This window comes from Gopherus flavomarginatus, chromosome 4 (genome assembly GCF_025201925.1).
Source record: "Gopherus flavomarginatus isolate rGopFla2 chromosome 4, rGopFla2.mat.asm, whole genome shotgun sequence".
In the NCBI taxonomy this organism is placed as follows: domain Eukaryota; kingdom Metazoa; phylum Chordata; order Testudines; family Testudinidae; genus Gopherus; species Gopherus flavomarginatus.
The window spans coordinates 79,860,091-79,884,423 of record NC_066620.1 but is presented as its reverse complement, the minus strand read 5'-3'; the positions used below and the strand labels follow the sequence as shown (position 1 = coordinate 79,884,423).

The 24,333-nt window shown below is 38.6% G+C and overlaps 1 protein-coding gene and 1 long non-coding RNA gene across 7 annotated transcripts in view; one reads left to right on the top strand and one right to left on the bottom strand.

Moving 5' to 3' along the window:
• The window catches only part of RYR2 (ryanodine receptor 2), a 727,531-nt gene that overhangs the window by 603,542 nt on the left and 99,656 nt on the right, over positions 1 to 24,333 (top strand). For all 6 annotated transcript variants that reach the window (XM_050950348.1, XM_050950346.1, XM_050950344.1 and 3 more), the window contains 6 exons: positions 6,729 to 6,841; positions 8,508 to 8,604; positions 18,454 to 18,557; positions 19,305 to 19,356; positions 19,502 to 19,555; positions 20,314 to 20,337. In XM_050950348.1, coding sequence (XP_050806305.1) covers positions 6,729 to 6,841; positions 8,508 to 8,604; positions 18,454 to 18,557; positions 19,305 to 19,356; positions 19,502 to 19,555; positions 20,314 to 20,337 — 444 coding nt within the window. The remainder of the gene's footprint in view (positions 1 to 6,728; positions 6,842 to 8,507; positions 8,605 to 18,453; positions 18,558 to 19,304; positions 19,357 to 19,501; positions 19,556 to 20,313; positions 20,338 to 24,333) is intronic.
• LOC127049568 (uncharacterized) overlaps positions 1 to 24,333 on the bottom strand; it is an 838,950-nt gene that overhangs the window by 726,003 nt on the left and 88,614 nt on the right. The window lies entirely within an intron of this gene.

Here is a 24,333-nt window from a genome sequence, read left to right as displayed (position 1 = left end):
GATTCCCCCATTCTGTAAGTATGGCTTATATTTTTTGTTCATAGATGCATAGCTTTATATTTAGCCATATTAAAACACAGTGTTTGCTTGTGCCCAGTTTTCCAAGCAATCTAAGTCAGTCTGAATCCATGACTATCTTCTTCATTATTTACCACTCCCCCACTTTTTGTGTCATCTACAAACTTTCAGTGATGATATGTTTTCTTATAGGCCTTGGATAAAAATGTTAAATAGCTTAGGCCCAAGAACCAATCCCTGTGGGACCCCACTGGAAACACACCTTCTTGATGATGATTCCCCATTTACAGACCTATCAGTTAGCCAGTTTTTAATCCATCTGATGTGTGTCATGTTAATTTTACATGATTGTTTTTTAATCAACTTGTGTGTTACTAAGTCAAATGCCTTACAGAAGTCTAAGTATATTATGTCCACACTATTATCTTTATCAATCAAACTTGTAACCTCATAAAAAATCAAGTTAGTTTAACATGACTGTTTTCCGTAAACCATGTTAATTTACATTAATTACATCACCCTCCTTTAATTCTTTATTACTCGACTTCTGGATAAGCTGCTCCATTATCTTGCCCAGGGTCAATGTCAGACTGACAGGCCTATAATTACCTGGGTCATTCTGGTTACCCTTTTTAAAAATTGGCACAACATTAGCTTACTTCTAGTCTTCTGGAACTTCCCCAGTGCTCCAAACTGTATTGAAAGTCAGCGTTAATGGTCCAGCGAGCTCCTCAGTCAGCTCTTTTAATACTCTTGGATACAAGTTATCTGGATCTGCTTATTTAAAAATGGCTTACTTTAGTAGCTTCTGTTTATTGTTGTCTGGAGATGCTAGTGGAATACAAAGAGTGTTATTATCATCATCATCAGATGAGAATATCATCTCTTTCCCAAATACAGATCAGAAATATTTATTGAACACTTCTGTCTTTTCTGCATTATTATTGATAATTCTATCATTTCCATCTAGTAATAGACCAATACCATTGTCAGGATTCTTTTTGTTCCTAAAATATTTTGAAAATGTCTTCCTACTGTCCTTAACTCTGCAGGCTGTAGAGTTCTCCTTGTGTCACTTGGCTTCCCCTGTTGATTTTTCACAAATTGTGAGAAGCACTGTACACAACATAGTGAGAGACAATTTCTGCCCTGAAGAGAGAGCAGTCTAAGTAGACAAGAGGAAAGTAATATACCATACAAGCAGAATGAACAATGGTGGTTGACAAATTTAATGTTCGCTAAACAAAGAGGCAAAGGAAAGGAGAAGGTACATGGAACTGAGGTGTAAAGGAACTAGGAGAAAAGAGAAGAGCTGGGGAAGAAGAAGGGCAGACGGAGTGAGGCTAAAGTGAGGAGGCTGTAAGGGAAGGAGTTGTACCTAACAGCCACTTGGGGAAAAGGATGTCCAAAGTGAAAACTGAAATGATCAATCAGGTGATCAGGGTCCAAAGATCCCTGCTGCTGCTGCTTGTCTTTGCTCCTGCTGGCCAGGTTTCTGGGAGGCCCCTCTCAGGAGATTCTTTCTTCTGCAAGCTCCCATTACTAGCGAGAAGGAATGAGACTAGTTTGGCCTTGTTGTCCCAGAACTGGGCATCTCCCTGCACGGTTTTGCATCTGGGTCCTGAGATAACCTTGGTAAGTCCAGCTGGGTCTCAGCTCCCCTCTTTTCCCCATAGTGCAGCCGTACCACCTGCAGCTGCTTGTGTCTGCTCCTGATGGCTGAGTTTCTGGGAGTACTCTCCCAGCACTTTCTTTCTTTGCTGAACTCATGGATGGGGGAGGAGTGGGATCTCACAGCTCCCTTCCTTGACTTTGGGATGCAGTTCCGAGGATTGTCGAGCAGAAGTAGGGTCCACCTCTCAAGAAAGGGGAAGAGAATCTTCAAATACGAACTGTCTAATCTGGTGAAGTAGGCTTTAAACTAGGTTCAACAGGAGACAAGCCCACAGGTGAGTCCAGGGCCTGGAGACCTGGTTGAAGGATCAGAATCTGGAGGGAACATGGACAGTTGTAACAGGGACAAAGGAGAGACCAGAGGGAATCTGGAGGGGAGATTTAATGAACGTCTTAGATGTCTGTATATTAATAAAGAAATATGGGGAATAAGCAGGAAAAACTAGAAACATTAGTGAACAATCACAATTATTACATAAATGTCATCACAGAGACTTGGATGGGGTAATTCATATGACTGGAATATTGGAGGTAGAGTTGCCTTTTATATCAAAGATGTATACATGTGCACTGAGGTTGAGATAGAAGTGAAAGGCAGACCTGTTGAAAGTCTCTGGGTAAGGACAAAAGGAGTAAAAAAAAACAATGGTAATGTAACAGTAGGGACCTACTATACACTACCTAACCAGGAAGAAGAGGTGGACAGAGCTTTTTTTAAATGAATAGCAATCATCCAAAGCACAGGAAAAATACAAAATACCACACTTAGGAAGGAACAATATATTGCGTAAATATAAAATGGGAAATAACTGCGTGGGAAGGAGTACTGCAGAAAAAGTTCTGAGGGTAATAGTGGATCACAAAAAATGAGTCATCAATGTAATTCTGTTGCAACTCCTCCCCAACATTATTTTGGGATGTATTAGCAAGAATGTTGTAAGCAAGACACAAGAAGTAAGTCTTCTACTTTACTCAGCATTGCTAAAGCCTCAACTGGAGCGCTGTGTCCAGTCCTTGGCACTACATTTTAGGAAATATGTGGACAAATTGGAGAAAATCCAAAGGAGAGCAACAAAAATGATTAAAGTTCTAGAAAACATAACCTATGAGGGAAGACAGAAAAATTGGGTTTACTTAGTTTGGAGAAGAGAAGACTCAGGGTGGACATAACAGTTTTTGAGTATGTAAGAGGTTCTAAAGAGGAGGGTGATAAATTGTTCTCCTTAACTGCTGAGAATAGGACAAGAAGAAACAGACTTTAATTGCAGGAAGGGCAATTTAGGTTGGACATTAGGAAAAACTTCCTAACTGTCAGAGTAGTTAAGCACTGGAACAAATTGCCTAGGGAGGTTGTGGCATCTCCATCTGGAGGTTAGACAAACACATGTCAGTGGTGGTTTAGACAATACTTAGTCCTCACTGAGTGCAGGGGACTGGAGCAGATGAATGATTCAGGTCTCTTTTAGTACAACATTTCTATGATTCTATGATCTTTTACATCTGTTAAGAAGTGTTTTATAATTCTCTTCATAAAAATCCTCTGTTCTTGTTATTTTTTCTGTTAGTGATATATTCATTAAGCTGATATGCAATTAAAATAGATCTGTTTCTGGCTTCAGTTTTATTATTATTATATTTAATAGCAACATTTATTCAGGCACTACTTGCATTTTTTAGATCCCAGGAATAGGATTATATTAGAAAAAAATTACCTTTGAAAACAGGAAAAATACCTGTAATATTTATTCTCAGAAGTTATTGTAGTTATTATATTAGGTGCCAATTTACTCACCCATTTCACCCATCTATTTTCCTTGCTGTGTTGACAATATTTTTGATTAATAGCTCATTTTCTGAGGAAAGTAAAGGCATTTGGGACCATTGCCATTCCTCAGTAGATACTACTTGTTGATGAGGCAGTGTAGTAGCTTTAAAATTAGAACTAGGAGTTTTATTCAGTAGCTTTATTCTAAAAATTGGACCCAAAGGTGGGAATCTGCTACAGTAACTAATTTCCTGAGATCATAGAGGCAGCTATTAGAAACAACTACTGGTAAGTAGTTTTCTTTATTACAGTGTCATTCAAAATGATGAGTTGTGATGACTTATCTCAGTGACTTCTCATGAAAGTTTGGGAATTTTCATCATTTCAAATTTAACCACAATAACTTTCCCTTACTGTTTCAATAATACTTTAAAATTTTTGCAGAAAACATAATCACAGATGCACATTTGGTTTTCTTCAAGGTCTTGTCTTCTTCCTGTTTTTAGCTGAGTTGATTGTGCCCTTGGAGATTGAGCGACATGTGCAAAGTCACACAATTCACCATTGGGATCTTCCCATCTTAGAATCCAGCTAGTATTTATATTCTCTTGTTTTCTAGTACTTTGCTTTATATTATAAGATCATGTGACCTCTTTTATTACCATTGTAATAGATAATAGACTATAGCCGAGGTTCTTTAGTGAGGTCAAGCTGTGCATGATATAGGACCCAAGAGGGAGGAAAAGGTGGTTTTCCACCACTTTTATATCCACCCAATATTGAGGTGGACTGGGTGGTCACTGAAGTCTCACTATTCCTGGCTGAGGCAATAGGAGTAACTGAAAATTCTAAATATGGACTCTTCACACATTTTTCATTCACTGGATTATATTTGAGAGTCTATTTCCCCCACCTAATTTACTATGCTCAACTTAAAGTAGATATAAGTGCTCAGATTCTCTGGTTAATTGAATGTACATTGCACAGCACTGTACAGTGTTGACTGGAACTGGCCATAAATGTCTAGCAACGAATTCTCTCTGTTCAGAAGTTTGGTTTCATGATGCATATTCGTTAGATTTAGTATCTGTATCCATGTATGGCCTGATCCTGCAAACACTCTACTAGTTGATGTGAATTCTGGTCCCACTTCAGCAAATTACTCAGGGCTTATCTACACAAACAGTTAATTCATGACCAGCTTGGGTGTGAACCTGCCTCACACTAGCTTGCTGTGGACTAATGGTCCACATGGACTCTGCTGCTGCCTTTTAACAATCTGTTAGTTCACTTTGATCTTGTCCTCTTTGAAACAGAAGATCAAAGCACACTAACAAACTGTTGTATCAGCAGGGTATATGTGGACATTCCATGTCAAACTAGTGCATGGTAGATTCATACTGCAACTTGCCACAAACTAAGTGTCTGTGTACACAAGCCTTTAAACACATGCCTAACTTTAAGCAAGTGAATAGTCCCATGGAGACTTAAGGAATTGGAGTTCTCTGTTACTAAATTTTTGTAACATTCTTACACTAAAGTAACTGTAAAACCCAAATCCACATCCTATTATGGACCCGCTGAGATCGTTATTTGAGCCTCTCTCTCCTTCACACTGGTAGCTGCCCTTTACCATTCAGCCCTAAAAGAAATCTGTGGGGTTTTTTTTAATCTGACCAGTATGCATACATCCCTGCTCTCTTATTTTCTAATATATTTCTCTTTCAATTCATATTATGTTTCATTATATGGCCTTATGCATTTTATATACGTTTGCTTCCCTCATTGAACCGGGTAGTTCCAGTTCTTTAATCTTGTGTGAAAAATACTAGCCATGGGAACAATCAGTTCCATTAATTTTTATGGTACTTTGTTATAGCCCAGCAAATCCCAGTGCTTTCCAGATGTCATTATGCTGAAAGCTTTGCATATTGCATCTGCAGGGAGGTGCCATCAAGTTTTGCTCTTTTGTGCATGTCTAATTTTTTCTATTTTTATTACTTTCAGAGATCTTCTAAAATGCGCCAGAGATTTTTCTGTTTGGGAAGTATAGAGAGTTTTATAGTAGTTTGTAAATATATTATTAATGAGTTTCACTTTGGGATGTGCTTGGCTGAGTATTAATAACTCTGATGGCTTCGTTTTGTTTTGTGGTTTTCAATATGAATGCTATACAGTGATTTATTTCATATCCTTTCTCATAACAATTTTGGTTCACTTTTACTCATTCTTTTGGAAGGGGCTGTGGCATTTAATCTGTCTTTCACTGAGATTAATTCTTCTCCACTGTGTTGTGGATGCCCTGTAATTTCTTTGCCTGTTTAATTAAGTGATTCCATTCACGGCTTGTAGGTGTGTTGTTTGTGGGTCTTATGTATTTTGAATGGGTCACTAAACTAATAAAATACTGTTTGATAACTGCATTCGCTAAATTCAATTTTGTGTCCTTAAAAATGTTCTCATTGTCGTGTATTTCAAAGTACTATGGTTTCCTTTATAATGAATGAGAGCATCAGACCTTTCATTAAGGTGACATTTAACTTCCATTGTCCTTTTTGATGATGTGGGGAGGTAGAGAATCTGAGTATACTGGAGCACAGTCAAACAGCATGATGACTCTGGCCGAATTGGTGGTCCAATGGGGGAAAAAAAAATCGATTCTTGAGTAAGAATTACATAGTTTTGAGTAGAATAAAAGGATTGTTTTAGGAGAAATTTTTAACTGATATGTCACAAAGAAAGCTATGTTCATTTCCAGCATTCACAGGCACAACTGAGGTGTTTTAGATCATCCTGACCATTCATGCTTAAGGAAGGAGATACAGAGTTATTGGGATAGACAGACAAGTTCTTCACTTTTCAGTGCTGCCAGCCACAGCATGTATAGTTAGTAGTATTAAAATAACTTAATTAAAAAGTATGTTCTGGCTCTTATAAAAAGAGACATTTTAAACAAAAGTAAAAATAATTTGTTTTTCATTGAATTCCAGTACTACGTGAGAGATGGTCTCAGTGACGTACTAATCTCTAGTTCAAATGGCCTAGGGTTAGGGTTCGAGTAAAGATGGAAAATCATGCAGAGTCCAAAAGGGACACTGAATCATGTGGGTCACATAATATTTGTCTGGTCACTTGAATAATGTGTAGAAAACATTTTTGCCAGTTACTTTCTGTTTTCTGTTCTCTGACTGTGCCCCGGTTAGTTTTTTATTAAAAGTCAGTCAAGGAAAAGGCGCATTGTTTATTTTTCATTGTGTAATTTGTCTACCAGGTTGAGCATCCTCAGAGATCCAAAAAGGCAGTGTGGCACAAACTGCTGTCCAAACAGAGAAAAAGAGCAGTAGTGGCCTGCTTTAGAATGGCTCCATTATATAATCTGCCCAGGTAAGAATGGTGTGGCAAGCTTCAAACAAAGGAAATACACATACCAAGTTTCTATAATGTTGTTTTCAATTAAAATGTACAATGATTTATTACATTCTTATTATCTGTCTTTTGAAAAGAGCTGCTAAAAGTCCTTAGTGAAAAAAGCTGATCATGGTATTTTCTCTTCTCTGTAAACCCTTCTGTTACGTTCCTCTCGGTATAAATTTTCTTTCCTATTTGTCTGCATTTACATCCAAATGCAGTGATCAAATTCATGGCCCAAATCCAGAATTGTGCACTCCAGAAACTACTACATGATCATGAGGGGAAGTAAATCTCTCAGGCCGTGAATCAGCTGTGGGGCCACAGTAATTATGAGGTGCACACTCGTCACAGGACAGAGTGCTGGGATTATTCAAATAGTAATGGATCCTAATCTTCCCACAATTCCACGCTGGAAGCTCTCTACATGTCTTCTCTCTGCATCCTGCTCCTCCATGCTGCACAAGGAGTCCCTGCTCCTCCTTGTGCAGCAGAAATACAGAATCCACAACCCAAGAAATCTCAGTGGCTGTGGAGGAAGGGGCTGGATTTGCCCTTAGACGCATTGCTGTTTGGCCCAGTCCAGCAAAAAGAATGTGTGTGTGTGTTGTACAGCATGTTACTCTCGCCAAGAGATCATTTGGCCTGTTGCCAAGCTCAGTCAGGAAAAGGGAATCCAGTATCAAGCACAAAAGCCATGACAATTGTAAAGGCTGAGTCTGTGATTCCGCCCCAGAGAAGGTGGCAGTGGTTTGGGCTGTCACACTGGGTTGATTTTGGCCTTATGTACCTGCTTCTAAAAGGAAACTACTGCTATATATACGGATTGAGACACCTTTGCCACTAGTTATTTGTACTTTTTAAAAGTGGTTCAGTGTGTTTCTGCATATATGCCTACTGGACTTGTATATTTTTATTAATTCTGTTTCACTCTTCATTCACCCCAGACATTTGAAAATGATTGCTGAAATGAATGAGGATTCATAAGATTATTCTATTGGGGTATACTCCACTGATTCAATTATAAATGTGAAAAGTTTGTTTTTGCTTAGTATTTTGCAAGTATCTCTGAAATAAAAATGTGGTCCTAAATTCACTTTACTCTGATTGATTTAATTTTACTTATTTTGGAATAAATTAATTTATGATTTTTAATATGCAAGTTTAATCATGAAAATTAAAAATACCATTACTTGGCCATCAGTCCAAACAAAAAGTCATCCATGGCTGCTGGTCCCAGCAGTATAGTGTTAAATGAAAATTTTCAGTCAAGATGAAACACACTAATGTAATCCCACAAGATCATCATCGTTGAAAGGATTGTATTTCTCTATTACTATTTTTAATTACTTCGAAAGATACTTGAATGATTAGATCTTAGAATAATTTATTAAACTCTGACACATGTTTGTGTAGATGTTTTTATTGCCAGACACTTTTGAATAGGGGACATCAGTGAAAATTCTAAGGCAGACTTAATTAAACAAATGGATATTTTTTGACGGGTCTTACCAGGAAATATTGCTCCCCTGTGCAAGTGGTTGTTGTAATAGCTGCAAACTTCTCTGAATAAAATGAATTTATATTGAGCAAATGTTATTTTTAGAGATTAATAGTTTTGTTTTAAATATTCTTTTTTTAGGCATCGAGCTGTCAATCTCTTTCTTCAAGGTTATGAAAAGTCTTGGATTGAAACAGAAGAGCATTACTTTGAAGATAAACTGATAGAAGATTTAGCAGTATGTTCTGGATGCAGGGATAATGGGATTGTAGATTATATTTATTGATCTTATATAATGATCAGACAGGAATTTAAGGAAAAAGAACAAAATCTAAAACCAGGGTATTAGTATTAGTAAACCAGACCTTCCCTGAGGAGCACCTGCACAAGTTGCTTAGGAGGAGGAAATCTATTAGGGAGGTAAAGCTTGAGCCCATGGTTCCTACTCCAAACCCGTGAGATCCTGGGAGCCACTGGCAAATAGACTCTCTGTTCTTGTCCACTGCTGAGCCTCCTCCCACTCTGTAGGGCCTGGGTAAAGGGCACCAGCCCTGAGGACATGATTCAGCCCCACCTTTCACACTGCGGGCCCAATTCAGTGCAGACTGAAGTCAGCTGTGAGTCGTAACATTTTGTGAAGGGTCCCCTTCATACACAAAGATAGGGGAGGAAAACTGGGCTGCTGCTATTAGAAACAATATGTTTAATTTGATTTTAACTGGTTTGAGTTTATGAGGAGACAGACTGTGAACTGTTTTGAAGCAGACAAAGATTGAAACAGAAGAGGGAACACAATCAATAAATTGCCAAAATGTCAATGAGATTTCTACTAATAGTAGGCAGGATAATTGTTTTTTGCTTAAGTTTTAAAAACCAGTTAGTTTTGTTGAAGTCAGTTTTCTGCAGGTCCCTTTTTGTGCAATGCATTACATTGTCAGCGTAAAATAAAAATTTCCTGATTAGATTAGAATTCAATTAATTGGATAGCGGTTATAAAAGCAGGAAAATATTTAACAATGTTATTGCTTGTCTTTATAATAAATTACATTTCTCCATTTTTTTGTAATGTAGTCAGAAGATAACATACAGTTGAAAAGCCTATTTTAACAGTGATTTTTATAGATATTGTCTTTAATACCTTTGAGCAATTCTGAAGATTTCTGAGGATCATCCAGAATTTGAGAAACAGAATATTGCAGAAACATTGTTATAAAGATAAATAAATAGAAGCATATAATAAGATATTAACCCCAAAAAAGCCTTAATTTATTATGTGATTAACTATGATTTTGTGAGGATTAGACAGCCAGTCTGTTCGGAGTCTAAACACTTATATAACGTCATGTGCTCAAGTATCACAGATTTAACACTTTAATGTCCGGCATTTCTCTTTCCCTGTTTTTTTAATGGTAGGATCTAGTGAGGTTATGAGAAGTTGGAAAATGACATAAACTAAAGAGTAGAAGATGTTAGAGTGATTAGAGCATAATTAGACCCTTCTCCATGCATAACTGGTCCTTGCTTCCTCCACCTATGTGGGCTTTTTCTCCCTTGTGTTTATAGTGTTACGTGACTTCACTGTCTATTTTGGCCTCATGTTGTTAGTTATATCCCCTAGACAGATGAGAGCGCAGAAGAGTTCATAAAAAAAAATCTTTTTATTGCAGATATAACTTAATAAATTCACGCACACTAAGAGGGTAATGCATTGAATAGCAGCTAGTTCCTCTTTAAAATGCTTATAAGTGGAAACCTCTAACAAGAACACTTAAAGAATTGTTCCTGATCTTTGGAAGTAAACAGTGGATAAATTATTATAGTTGTTTATAGCACTACGCACAACCTAATTTCAGACTGCTCAACTTCTGAACTACTAAACATGCTGTGCACTGACATTCACTGTTCCTGCAAAATCTTTAAAATTAGAATTTCACTGTTCCTGCAAAATCTTTAAAATTAGAATCCACTTATGTGCAACTAACCTTTCATCTTGGAGAGCACATAGAAGCGCATCTCTTTGGGCTTAATGGGGGCCTCTTGCTGTACCATTCATACATTGACCAAGAGAGAGATCAAAAATAGACACACCCTGGTGATATTTATTTCATGTATGAGTTTATTTATATGATATCCACCCCCATGTATCTTCAAAAATTAAAAAATCAGGGCTCAATGGCCTGGAGAAAAGAAGGGGAAAATAAAAAATAAGGGCTTTAAAAAAGGAAACACAAAATGTTCGTAGATGAATTAACCAAAATATAATAGACAGTCTTTACACTAATCTTGACTGTTAGAACTACTTTGTGACCCCAGAGACATTCCCCAAAATTGCAAGAAGTGACAATTTTGTGGCAGCAGGGTGTGGATGTGCATGCAAACATCTGGTACAGTAACTAACTTAAAAGAACACGAAGGGCTGTCTCTTCACTATCTAGCCACCTTTCCTCCTCATCTGAGCATGATGTGTGTGTATGTTCTGGGAAGATCAAAATAAAGTCTGTAGCAGCAGATGGCTAGAAGTCTCACACCAGTGTGCCTTCTGGGGAACACAAAGCAGATTGGCTTCTGCAGTGTCCTTTAATAGAGGGCAGCATGCATTCCCTCCAGGCCAGCTCCTTTCTGCTAGCTGTTGTAGGAGGAGGAAGGAACTACTGAAGTTAGCACCGTAGCTTACAATACAGTCTCCTAATCTGAGAAGTTCCTTGCAGGGTCAAGTGCCCTGTTCGTGTGCAGAAGGACAGCCCAGGGTGTCAGACACTTGCTGTACAAACCAAAGTAATGCTGGAAAATTTCTCATGAAAGGAAATAGTTATTTCTACTTTATTTGCCCTTTCCTCCAATAATAGAAATGGAATTCACCTTTTCCTGCCCCTTATTTCCTGGCTTTTCAAAATTCCACCTATGGGCCAACATTTTGCTATTCAAAGAGTACGTCTACACTACGAGATTATTCCGATTTTACATAAACTGGTTTTGTAAAACAGATTGTATAAAGTCGAGTGCACGCAGCCACACTAAGCACATTAATTCGGTAGTGTGAGTCCATGGTCCAAGGCTAGCGTCGATTTCCAGAGTGTTGCACTGTGGGTAGCTATTCCGTAGCTATCCCATAGCTCCCACAGTCTCCTCCGCCCCTTGGAATTCTGGGTTGAGATCCCAGTGCCTGATGGGGCAAAAATCATTGTTGCGGGTGGTTCTGGGTAAATGTTGTCAGTCATTCCTTCCTCCGGGAAAGCAATGGCAGACAATCATTTCATGCCCTTTTTCCCTGGATTGCCCCGGCAGACGCCATGGAGCCCGTTCAGCTTTTTTTCACTGTCACCGTATGTGTACTGGATGCTGCTGACAGAGGCGATACTGCAGCGCTACACAGCAGCATTCATTTGCTTTTGCATGATAGCAGAGATGGTTATCAGTCGTTCTGTACCGTCTGCTGCCATTGTAAATTGGCAATGAGATGACGGCTATCTGTTGTTCTGTACCATCTGCTGCTATCATGAGTGCCCCTGGCTGAGGTCGGCCTGGGGCTCAAAGGCAAAAATGGGAATGACTCCTCGAGTCAATCCCTCCTTTATGGTATCTAAAAATAGAGTCAGTCCTGCCTAGAATATGGGGCAACTGTACTAGAGAACCAGTGTATCAGAGAACCAGAGAGCACAGCTGCTCCGTGTCAGATCCCGCAGAAATGATGAGCTGCATGCCATTCACGGGGGTTGCCCCTGCAACAACCCCACTCGTTGCTTCCCTCCTCCCCAACCTTCCTGGGCTACCGTGGCAGTGTCCCCCCCATTTGTGTCATGAAGTTATAAAGAATGCAGGAATAAGAAACAGTGACTTGTTAGTGAGATAAACTGAGAGGAAGGCAGCCTCCAGCTGTTATGATAGTCCAGGCAGGACATTAAGTGGTGTGGGGAGAGGAGCCCAGCATCCCACTGCTATGATAGTCCAGGCAGTACAGAATCTTTTCTTTACACATGAAAGGGAGGGGGCGATTGAAGCTCAGCCCCCAGTTGCTTTGATGAAACGGTTACCAGCTGTTCTGTACCATCTACTGGGAATGACCAGTAATCATTCCTATTTTTACCCAGGTGCCCCCCCGGTTGGCCTCACCTGAGGCCAGCCAAGGGTATTCAGCAGCTATCAAGCATATTGTACCGTCTGCCACCGGGGAGGGAAGAGGACCGGATACTGCTCTTTACTGCCGCAGCATCGCGTCTACCAGCCGCATTCAGTACACATAGGGTGACATTAAAAAAAGTCAAGTAACGATTTTTTTCCCTTTTCTTTCACGGGGGGGAGGGCGAGGAGGGGGTACATTGATGAGCTATACCCTGAACCACGCCGGACAATGTGTTTGAACCTACAGGCATTGGGAGCTCAGCCAAGAATGCAAATACTTTTCGGAGACTGCTGTGGACTGTGGGATAGCTGGAGTCCTCAGTCCCCCCTCCCTCCCTCCATGACCGTCCATTTGATTCTTTGGCTTTCCATTACGCTTGTCACGCAGCACTGTGTAGCCTGGAGATTTTTTTCAAACGCTTTGGCATTTCGTCTTCTGTAACAGAGCTCTTATAGAACAGATTTGTCTCCCCATACGGTGATCAGATCCAGGATCTCCCGTATGGCCCATGCTAGAGCTCTTTTTGGATTTGGGACTGTATCGCCACCCGTGCTGATCAGAGCTCCACACTGGGCAAACAGGAAATGAAATTCAAAAGTTCGCGGGGCTTTTCCTGTTTACCTGGCCATTGCATCCGAGTTCAGATTGCTATCCAGAGCGGTCACAGTGGTGCACTGTGGGATACCGCCTGGAGGCCAATACCATCGATTTGCAACCACACTAACCCTAATCCAATATGGTAATACCAATTTTAGCACTATTCCTCTCATTGGGGAGGAATACAGAAACTGATTTAAAGAGCCCTTTATATCGATATAAAGAGCCTCGTAGTGTGGACGGGTACAGTGTTAAATCGGTTTAACGCTGTTAAAATCAGTTTAAACGCTTAGTGTAGACCAGGCCAAAGTGTGATTATTTCAGTCTGACAGAGTTGTCACAACTGCTAAACCCAAAAGGAAAGCACAGCCCTACCAAGTCTGGTACATTGAAAAGGCAGTTTGGTGGGTTTCTGCCACAGCTGCATTTTCTCCTCTTGGGAATGTTTCAACATTGTCACATTTTAATGTATGAGGTGATGATACTAACATCAATATATTTCAGGGTGCCGCTCCCTTCACAAAGAGAAGGACAATGGTGGTTTCAGCCTGAAGTCTCTCACCAGGGTCACGCTGTAGCATGGAAAAGTTTACTTTTATTGAAAAGTATCACAACAATAAATTGAGATTTTTAATCTATTTTTTTAACATTTTGACTATAGTGCTTTACTATAAATGGAGGTTTATCTGAAATTAAATCAGATGGCATATCATGCCTTCCTTTTTTTAATTTTCTCTTACCAAAAACACTCTTCCTATATTTAAGAAAAAGACGCAGATTATATATGCACCTGAGTTCATATGGATACACTTGATATAATGTGATTTCTGCAGTAAACTATGTTGAGAAACTATTACTGAGTGCAGTTATTTAACAGGAATGATACTGAATCAATTAATGTTAGTGTAACTCAACTTATATTCTGTGGCATTTCAATATTTAGAAACACTATAATTTTTTTTTTATCGATTCATACATTCCAATACCAGAAGGCACCACTGTGATCATCTAGTCTGACCTGTATAACACAGGCCATAGAATTTCCCCAAAATAATTCCCAGAGCATTTGTTTTGCCCACTTTTGTTAAGTTTGTTCAGGTAGTGAATTTTACATTTAAATAAATATAAATCAAAACTTTATTAATTCATACATTGAAAATTAAGAACCCTTGCATTCCAGAAATACTAGAAAATCCATTTGTTCTCATTGCCATGCTATAGTATAATAATACAATGAAGTCCACTTAACACAGTCGTTGGCAAATTGATTCCTACATTTAATTTGTAGTAGATCTTTGAAATCCAATATCATGGATTAAAAAATTCACACCACTTCCACTCTTTAGCTGGATTAGTTTTTATAACATTAGGCAAGTATTTTGGATGATGAAATCATGGGTTATAGAAAGTTGTCATTTAATTAAAGAGAATAAAGAGCCCATGGAGGGCCTGCTATGATGATCAGATATGACTGCAATTATAATTTGCATTATTCAGACATAATTATCTGTTGTAAGCACTGACTTGTATTCCTAAATGTTCGTGCACACTCCTGGTCCTGGATAATAACGGTGACTTATTTCTCTGAAAATGGGCCAATTTAAAGGCTTTATGAGACAGGCATTGTCATATCTGACAGGAGTCAAACCCCCAGCTTCATCTAGTCAGTATTTGGTACAGCTGAATGGAGAGCAAGGCGATGAATGAGCTGTTTGTAGCTCTCCGATGACTGGCCCAGTTCAATACTAATCCAATCATTTACACAATTCAGAGCAGTATTAGATCTGCTCTAAACAACATCTGCTAGCTATTGCCCAAAGGACCTAGTACACTGGCTAGGGATAGCAGGAATTGCAGCAGCACTCTAGCCACAATGTCTATACCAGAAGGGCTAGAAGTGGATAGCCTAGAAGCCATCTCTGTGCCATATGAGTATGGAATACACAGCTAGCCCTCAAAGCTGGCTTTCCAGCTCCTTTGCAAAGAGACTGGAGCAGATCAGATCATCTGCCTGAGGATCTTTTAATATTTCAGTTTCCTCATCTGTAAAACAGGAATAATGAGGATGACAAAGAAACAGTGAGGATACATTTATGGATAAGTACTTTGAGATTCTTGGAGTGCAAAATGACAATTGTTGTTTGTGGATTTAATATGGTGTCCTTTTTCAGGCTTAGCTGCCTTTTCCTGACAGGGTGATTTGACCCTTAGTCCTTATAATGGAAAGTCATTTGATGTTTTGCCTGAATAGGATCTTTAGGAACAAATTCACAAAGCAGTTTAGATCCTACATCTCTTTTCCTTTTAGAAAAATAGAATTATATGTGGGAATTTACAAAATGTACTCTCTTTAAAAGCAATTCAATTAAGTGAAGACATACTGCATGCTTATCTTTTTAATAAAGTTATAGAAAATATATCTACTAGTGACTCACTTTATTATTATGTGAGCGAAATTGCTCTCTGAGTGAAATTCAGTTTTCTGTGTAGGACCAGCATATTTTGAGGTCTTAAGTGATCCTTAAGCCTCTAGCTGAAATTCTTCATAGGTGAATTTCTGCTTTAATTTGTAAGTATGGGAAAATCCCCATTTTCTTTGAAAAGTCAAAAGTGAACAACTGATTCCTTGTGAGTAACTTTGAAATACTTTCTAATTACATTTAAATTCCTTGTGTATTCTGTGTGTCTCTTCCTTATGCTTTGTGACTAAAGACATTTTCAAACTGGAACAGTGTTTGTTTTAAAAATAAGATGGTTACAGTTCCCTGTTCTGCACTTGAATTCATGCTTTACAGTCAGAAAGAGAGGATTATACATTCATCTAAGGCAGTGTTTCCCAAACTTAGGTTGCCGTTTGTTTAGGGAAAGCCCCGTCAGGACGGGCAAGTTTGTTTACCTGCCGGGTCCTCAGGTCTGGCCAATCGCAGCTCCCACTGGCCGTGGTTCGCCGCTCCAAGCCAATGGGAGCCACTGGAAGCAGTGGCCTGTAAGTCCCTCAGCTCGCCCTGCTTCCAGCAACTCCCATTGGCCTGGAGCAGCAAATTGCGGCCACTGGGAGCCCCGATCAGCCAGACCTGCAGATGCGGCAGGTAAACAAACTGGCCTGGCCCAACAGGGGCTTTCCCTACACAAGCGGCGTCCCAAGTTTGGGAAACACTGATCTAAGGAATAAGGATTTGAAACCATTAGGAAAGAGATAATAAGACAGAAAATATCATAATCATATGAAATCATAATGCCATTATATAAATGTTCACCTTAAATATGGAATCCTATGGCACCTTATAGACTAACAGACGTTTTGGAGCATGAGCTTTCGTGGGTGAATACCCACTTCGTCAGATGCATGGGTATTCACCCACGAAAGCTCATGCTCCAAAACGTCTGTTAGTCTATAAGGTGCCACAGGATTCTTTGCTGCTTTTATAGATCCAGACTAACACGGCTACCCCTCTGATACTTGACACCTTAAATATGTGTGCAGTTCTGGTTGCCCCATCTCAGAAAAGATATTAGAATTGGAAAAGGTACAGAGAAGGGCAATAAACATGTTTGAGGATATGAAACTGCTTCCATATGAGGAGAGAGTAAACAGATTGGGACTTTTCAGCTTGAAGAGAGACACAACTAAGGATATTATACAGATCTGTAAAATCATGAATGATGTGGATAAAGTGAATAAGGAAGTGTTATTTACTATTTCACATAACACAAGAACCAGGGTAACCCAATAAAATTAATAAGCAGCAGGTTTAAAACAAGCAAAAAGAAGTACTTCTTCACACAGTGTACAGTCAACCTGTGGAACTCATTGCCAGGGGATGTTGTAAAAGCCAAAAGTATAATGGGATTCAAAAAAGAATTATGGTACATAAATTCTTATTAATCTCAGAAGTAGATTAATTATCAGCAGATATTCTCAATGATACAGACCAAAGGAATGGAAATGTGAAAGTGCTCATGTGTAATCAAAGTTGTTTAAAAGAGAAGTCACTGTTTTCTGCTCCAATGTGCTACTCACCTCTCTTTGACTTCAATGGGAGTTGCACATGTATATCTCAGAGTACAGTAGGGTTCCAGTGTATTTTCCCTGAGGGTTTCTTTCCTGATGTTTAAAGCAGGGATTCCCAAACGTTTTCATAATGTGTGCCACTTATTAACAGGACTTTTGAACATCTAATCTCCTTGCAGTTGTCATGTGGCCAACCCCCTCCTATTGTGATCAAATAACATGCCTGTGGCAACAGTTGTTGACATGGAATATTAATCTCAGCAATGCATTGGGCATATTTTTATCTGTACTTTAATGTATTTGAACAGGTGGAAATGAGGAGGAGCCAGCACCATGTGCTTAGGCAGTTCTCCTGAAACCACCACCAAATGTTCTCAGAAACACTCATGGTCAACATAGTACAGTTTTGGGGGCCCCTGATTTGCAGACTGAAACTATCTGAAGCACTCTGCTGTCATATGAAAGTTGGCTTTCTACTAGTTCATGGAGGGTCATAAGACCAAGTTAAACATAATGCTTTGAAGATACTTTCAAATCCAAACCCTTAGGGGGTGCTCTGCCAACTGCCACTTTATTAATCATTGTAAAAAGAAAAGTCAGCCCTAGCTAGAGGATTGTAAACCTAAAATTAAAAATTACCCAACCAAGCAAAGATGCTCTTTTCTAAGCATGGAAAAGCTTGGGCCAATGTAGAGCTTTAAACTGAGAAGAAAAAAAAATCTACATTAACAGTAAAAATGTGTCCTGGTCAAAGGATCTACCCTTGCCAACTTTAACACTGTTATTGGTAGACATGAAATCCCCCATCTTAAAATGAGGAGAAGGGCTGCAAGTTTGGGTTACAGCCCCTCCCCCAATGCATAATGCATCAGGCTTTTTAGGGAGCAAGAAGCAGCATGGCTGGCAAATCACAATAATCACCATAAAGTAGTAGAAACGAGAAATTCTTCACTCTGCTGAGGCAGTCTGTTACAGTAAGGTAGGAGCAGATAGTTAGTGACTTGTCAGCCTTAACGTGGTAGCCCGTACTGTGTTCAGGCTACCCCCCAACTTAATCCTGAAGACAGTAGTGGTGGGGTTTGGGGTGTTATCCAGGGAAGAGGGGGGTAGCTTTTATGAGGAATCGGGGTGATCCAGGGTAAATTTTCATGGTTTGAGTGTGTTCAGGATTCTAGCCTACTTTTTCCCAAAGGTACTCCGTGGAGCTGGACTTCTAAATTCTCGCTATCTAGGACATTCAAAGAGCCCAAATGATATGTATTACTATAGTATATCTAATACAGGTTTCACAGTCTGACAGATTTCACAACAAATAACGTAGAATGCATTTTTTTTATTCCAATTTTCTTTCCCCACAGAAACCTGGAGAGGAGCCACCAGAGGAGGATGAAGGCATTAAAAGAGTTGATCCACTGCATCATCTTATTCTGCTTTTCAGTCGAACAGCCTTAACTGAAAAATGGTAAGGTTGGTGTGAGGGACTGTAAAATTTCTGCAAATTGTCTAGCTGCTTCCATTTTTTAAATTGCATTGGTTTGCCATGTAATATGTCACGTATGCAAATAGTGTAGCTAAGCAAGCACTAATGGATTAGCATGTGCCTGCACATGTGGGGCCTGATTCTTAATTACATTGGCAGAGTGGCATAGAGGGGCCTTACCATAACTGGGAAGCAGGTACATGGAATTTTCTGCACCGAACATATCTGCCTACAAACATCAATGCCACGTTTATGGTTGCTGTTGATAATCTGCCCCGTGGTGTGCTCAGTAATGTCCGTATTCCACATTGAAAGGGACACCCGCAGCTTGAAAATTGTTATCTGAAAATGCTGGATTTGCAATATAGGTAGAAGTAACTCCTAACAATCCTACAACTGAAAGAAGTTAGAAAAAAATCTATTCTCAGTTTGTTCAGCTCTATGTGTGTAGTCAATTTCATCGTTCAGCCTATATTAGTTTATTAGTTCCTTCCCTTCCTGAAAAGACCCTTATCATTAATAGGGGAACAGAAATACCCTTATAAAAAGTTAAAGGAGGTTAAAAACAAAATTTAGGACATCTTATTTAAAAGATGTGCTGTTGGAAACTAGAATTATTAAAAATGTTCAATTTTCTGATCCTCCTCTGAATATTTGAGGGTTTCAATTGTTTATGGAGATGCTTTATTACATTAATGGTTACAGTGTTTCTCCCCTTCTATTCCCTAGCAAACTGGAGGAAGATTACTTATATATGGCATATGCTGACATTATGGCAAAGGTAACTTTTTTCCCATCTTTTGCATATACCTTTTAATAAGAGAATGTAAGGGAGATTGAAAGAGTTTTGGTGTATATCGAGCTGGGGCCATGTATTTTTTAAAGCAAACTTTATTTGTGAATGTTTTGTTTTTACATGGTCTCAGAGTTGTCATGATGAAGAGAATGATGATGGTGAAGAAGAAGTGAAGAGTTTTGAAGTAAGTTTGAAGTCCTCTTTTTTGTTTCTTATTTCATATTATACATTATTCCATAGCTTCTAACTGACATTTATGTTTCTTGCTTCATGGCTTCCTGCAACTTACTGTGTAAATGAACTGCATGTCTGAGACTAGATTGACTGACAAATATGAGTATTCAGATTCATAGTAGTAAAACAGAAAGAGAAAAGATAGTGTTACGTAACTATATATATACATGCGCACACACGTATATATAAAATTGATGAGTGAACCTTAAAAGAGCCAGTTTGGACAAACATGTAACAGTTCAACTGATATTCTGAAGCACAAATCATTCTGAAAATCTGATGAGAACAGGCTGACAAGATTTCCAATAGTGACTGAGTTTGGATGGGTAAGAAATATTGAAAGGGTAGTGTTTATTGCAATAATATTGTATATACAATAGCAGTAATAAATCAGTTATTTGCATCTCTGTTTATAGAGCAATGACTGTTAAGAAAAGGTCAATATCTATCCACAGTTAGCACGTTATTTCTGATGTTTAGAATAGGAAATAACTGCAGTAACTCAGACACTACTCTACATTTACTGTAGATTAATGTTGACTTTGCAATAGTGATCACTATATGAGGGGGCACATGATCTTGTGACTAACGCACAGAAATGAGAGACAGGTGATCTACATATGTGTTTGATCAATCACTTATCTGCAAAATATTTCTGGATATTTTTTCTTATTTCTGTTTCACTTCTTGTCCTCACCCTTTCTTAAGGTCACAGGATCGCAACGCAGCAAGGTAAAAAAAAAAATGTGTGTATTTGTCTGGGTCTAATTTTGTGACTTTAGCTTTTAGACCCAACATCTTGGATAAGTTCATGTAAAGGGTCTTCAAAATATTTCTAACTATTTTCAGCCTTCGCATAATTTATCTTCACAGTATCCTTCATCTGAACAAAAATGCATTCGTCTTAAAACTCCAAGGATTAATAATATGAAACATTTTGACCCCATTAAATACAAAAACATTTTTCCCTTTTAGGGAAAATGGAATAACCTTTGACTTATTTTTTTATTTTTTCATATTATCTTAATATTCTTGCTAATGGTACTTTTAAAAAAAATGATTGCTGGCCTTCTTCCAAGACATGTTAGTTTCCATCATTTCCAGTTATCACTCTTTAATTTCTGTAGTTGAAACTGTTCTTCAGATCGGAAGGGAATACAGTCATACTTTTGCTTTTTTTTAACAAGCCATCTTTGTGTGGCAGCTTATTAATCCAGGAACATGCTGCTGATCCATCCAACAAAGTCATAGTTCCAGTGTTCTTCAGCCTAATATCAAGTGTGTTACCTTTTATGCAATTTAAATTCTTTGGAGTAGATTGACACTCTTTCCAAAATCTTCCACTAATTTAAGGTCTAAATTTAGAATTGTAGATTAAGTGATCATTGGTCATTTAATCTAAAATATTTGTAACATGTTCAATGAAAATGGTTGGTTGTTATCATCTTCAGCCTTCATTATGGGGCACCAGGTAGAAACTCTATAGTTAGGGTTGCAGTCTAAAATGGGCTTAAAATGTGGCATTTATTTCTGTTTTTCTCAAAAAGCATGTAGCCAGATGGTGTGCAACTTCACAGAGTTAGTTTTTATGCCCACTGAATTTCCTACATGAGCTTTGTGTGGTTTCTCTTCATACATTTTTAACAGAAGCCTTTGAATTTCAGATCCAGCTGAAGTTTTTGCTTTGCAGTCTTACTTTTCATTGTTGACTGATATTTATTTAAAAAAAAACAAAACACCACCATTGTCTGTCTACAAAAAACTTGCTAGATTAGTGTGCTCAGAATAGATCTAGTGCAAGAGATAGTTTGATTGTTGGATTTAGGGCCATTTTTAATTGCTGTTCTCCTAATAACTGCAAGTTTATGCACGGTGCATACAAACCTGAAGGTTGATTGGGACTAGGAATGCACATGACTCATGGTTGGGCTCCTGGCAACAGACACAAGACTCCAGCCACATGATGGGACTAAGAGTACATACAACTTGCTTCATCATGAGTTACGTTTTTCTGTCAGATTTTATCTTAACAAAAGAGGGAGGTTTTTTTGTGCAGCTGCTGATGCATGAAGGTTTATTCATAGGTGCTGACAGATAAAATATACTCCATGATGAGCTGCATTTCTTCCTCCCACAAGTCTGCAAGGCCTTTGTCTAATCACCACTAAATGAAGCATTAAAAAGCCTAGGAAACTAATACACAAAAAACATTGTGTGGAAGCAGGTGCAGTTGATACACATACAACATGCATGACACAAACCCACAAAAGCAAGGAAACAGTAAGTTCTAAAAAACTCACACTACTTTCCTGCAGGACAGGAGAAAATGTTAAGGCTTCAGGAATACAGTTGTCAGATTAGAATTCCAATGTTGAATGCCGTCCACTTATTCCATGTTCTGTGGGTCTGCAAAAATAGTGACAGTCCAATGTGTATGATGATCAACTTTCTGCAGCTCCTTCACAATCAGAACCTCACAATGATCATTCTTTGGCAGGGCTTTAAGTGTAGAGACATGGTCAGCCCATGACCTGTGCAGTTTACTCTTGCTTTTTGGCACAAATAATCCATATTGGAGCCTCTGTGAGCAGCACACAGGTCCGAATATAAGCCCACAGGAATGATGTTCAGGCCTTAGTATGTCCCTGGCTGCACTGCAGTGCAATATTGGGGTGCAGACCTCATGCATTTGTTCCCCTGGTATTTATTTTTCATTAGTAAGATTATTTTTTTCCTCCTTGCTGATTATAACTGGGTCGTTCGTAATCTTAGAGACAAAGATATAGAAATAACTCTGTGGAGTCCTTGATTCTTCTAGATGATAAAAAGTGCTTCCAATCAAAGTGCCTCACTGGATTGAATACAAACTGGTCTTCACCAAGCATGTTATATGTTAGTGCTATTAATATGGATAGGGTCGGCTCAAATAGGGGATCAAATATACAGTTCTACTTCATAAAATAAATCAGTTGAATCTGGGAAGAGGAGAAAAGAGAAGAAGAGTAAAAGATGGCACCACTCAGCTATTAGATTTCACAACATGCACATCACCCAGTTGCTGGGCACATATACTGAAACTTATATTGTTTAATAACATCTAATAATTCAGTGAGACTCTCAGCTTAGGATCCAGCTCTTTAGAGATCATCAATATTGTGGTCCTTTGGAATAGCTTATGTAAATAGAATGGCTGTACCTTGTGTCCTGAAAGTCAAGAAACTAGGGTTATGTCAGAGCAATGAGAGGAAGCTTGAAAATCAAGGACATCCAGCGAGAACCATTTCTTAGAGCTATGTTAAAAATTTAAATTCGTATTTGTTATTGGCTTTCACCAGTCATGAGGGACATGAATCCAAGTCTGAAGTTGCTCCTCCATCACTTCCAGACCTTAGTGGGAAAGCTTAGGCAAAAGTCATCCTTGGAGGATATGAGGGCACATTCTGTTCCTCTGCTCCAGAGGAGTAAAGGTTTCTTAAAGGGCATGGATAAAGCCGTCAGAGAATTCTCCAAACACAGGGGCTGCTCTGACTTAATGACTTGATTTAGTTGGGATTGGTCCTGCTTTGAGCAGGGAGTTGGACCTCCTGAGGTCCCTTCGAACCCTAATCTTCTATGATTCTATGATACATATTAGTCTCCGGAACAGCTCAGGATTAGAGGTACAATGGTTGTTTTTTCCAAACTTAACATGGAACTGCCTTCCTATTTAAAAAAAAAACTTAAAAAAATGGAAAAAACAAAGTGTTATTTTTACATATTTAATAGTTACTACCAAATTTCCAAAAATAATCTCTAAAACTGAACCTGCAGAAAGTTAGATGCATATGTTCAAGAACAAAATGTTCATTTGCACACTCAAGCAGGGTGGTTAACTACTCAGTTACCCTGTTTGCATGTACAAATACTGTTTTCTTGCATTGTTGCAGGCACAATTTCAGAGGACACTTTTGTCAACATTTGGTCCTTAGTTGGTAAGTTAAAGATTTTTGAGTAGCCTATTAGACCCGCATTACAAAACCACAGTTACTTGGCTTCTTTAAAGAGTTTTTAATTTATTTTTTAAAGAGCAAAATGAAGACAAAAATAATTCAAATTGTTTCTGACAATTAGTTAATAGAATGTTGGTGATTTTTGGCCAACAGAGCAAGATGCAGAAAACTTGCCTTGTTAAAAGCTGTAAAAAGGTGGGGAACTAATAGCCAAATTCTGCCTTCCCATGTTGCATGATGAACTTCCACCTACTTCAGTGTGAGCCCAGTATGCATATCTGGAGGAAAATTTGTTTCCCGTGTTGATTATCTTGATAGTTGAAGGAGATATTATCCTGAGACTTGTGTATGGCATGTTTAAAAAGATGTTCTCTCTCAAATTTATTTTATGTAACTAAGGTTCCTCCCATTAAAATGATCCACACATGGAATATGATTTCTTGCCAGAGGCTTTGTCTGTCGAAACTAAAGGTACTTAGACATCCCCAGTTGTCATTTTTATTATCTATTCAATTTTATTTTTCTGAAATCTCTCATTTTGGTTCAGTGATTTATTCATCATCTTTATACACATTCTAGATAACAGCCCTGTTCCAAATAAAGTCTGCACACACTTTATAGAGTCAAACTCACCCAATCCCGGGGACTTGACTTTATCAACAGAGAAACTAATATCAACATAACACAAATTTCAGCTCAAGATTCCACTCTGTGTTTAGCTGTTTCAGGGGGTTTTCCT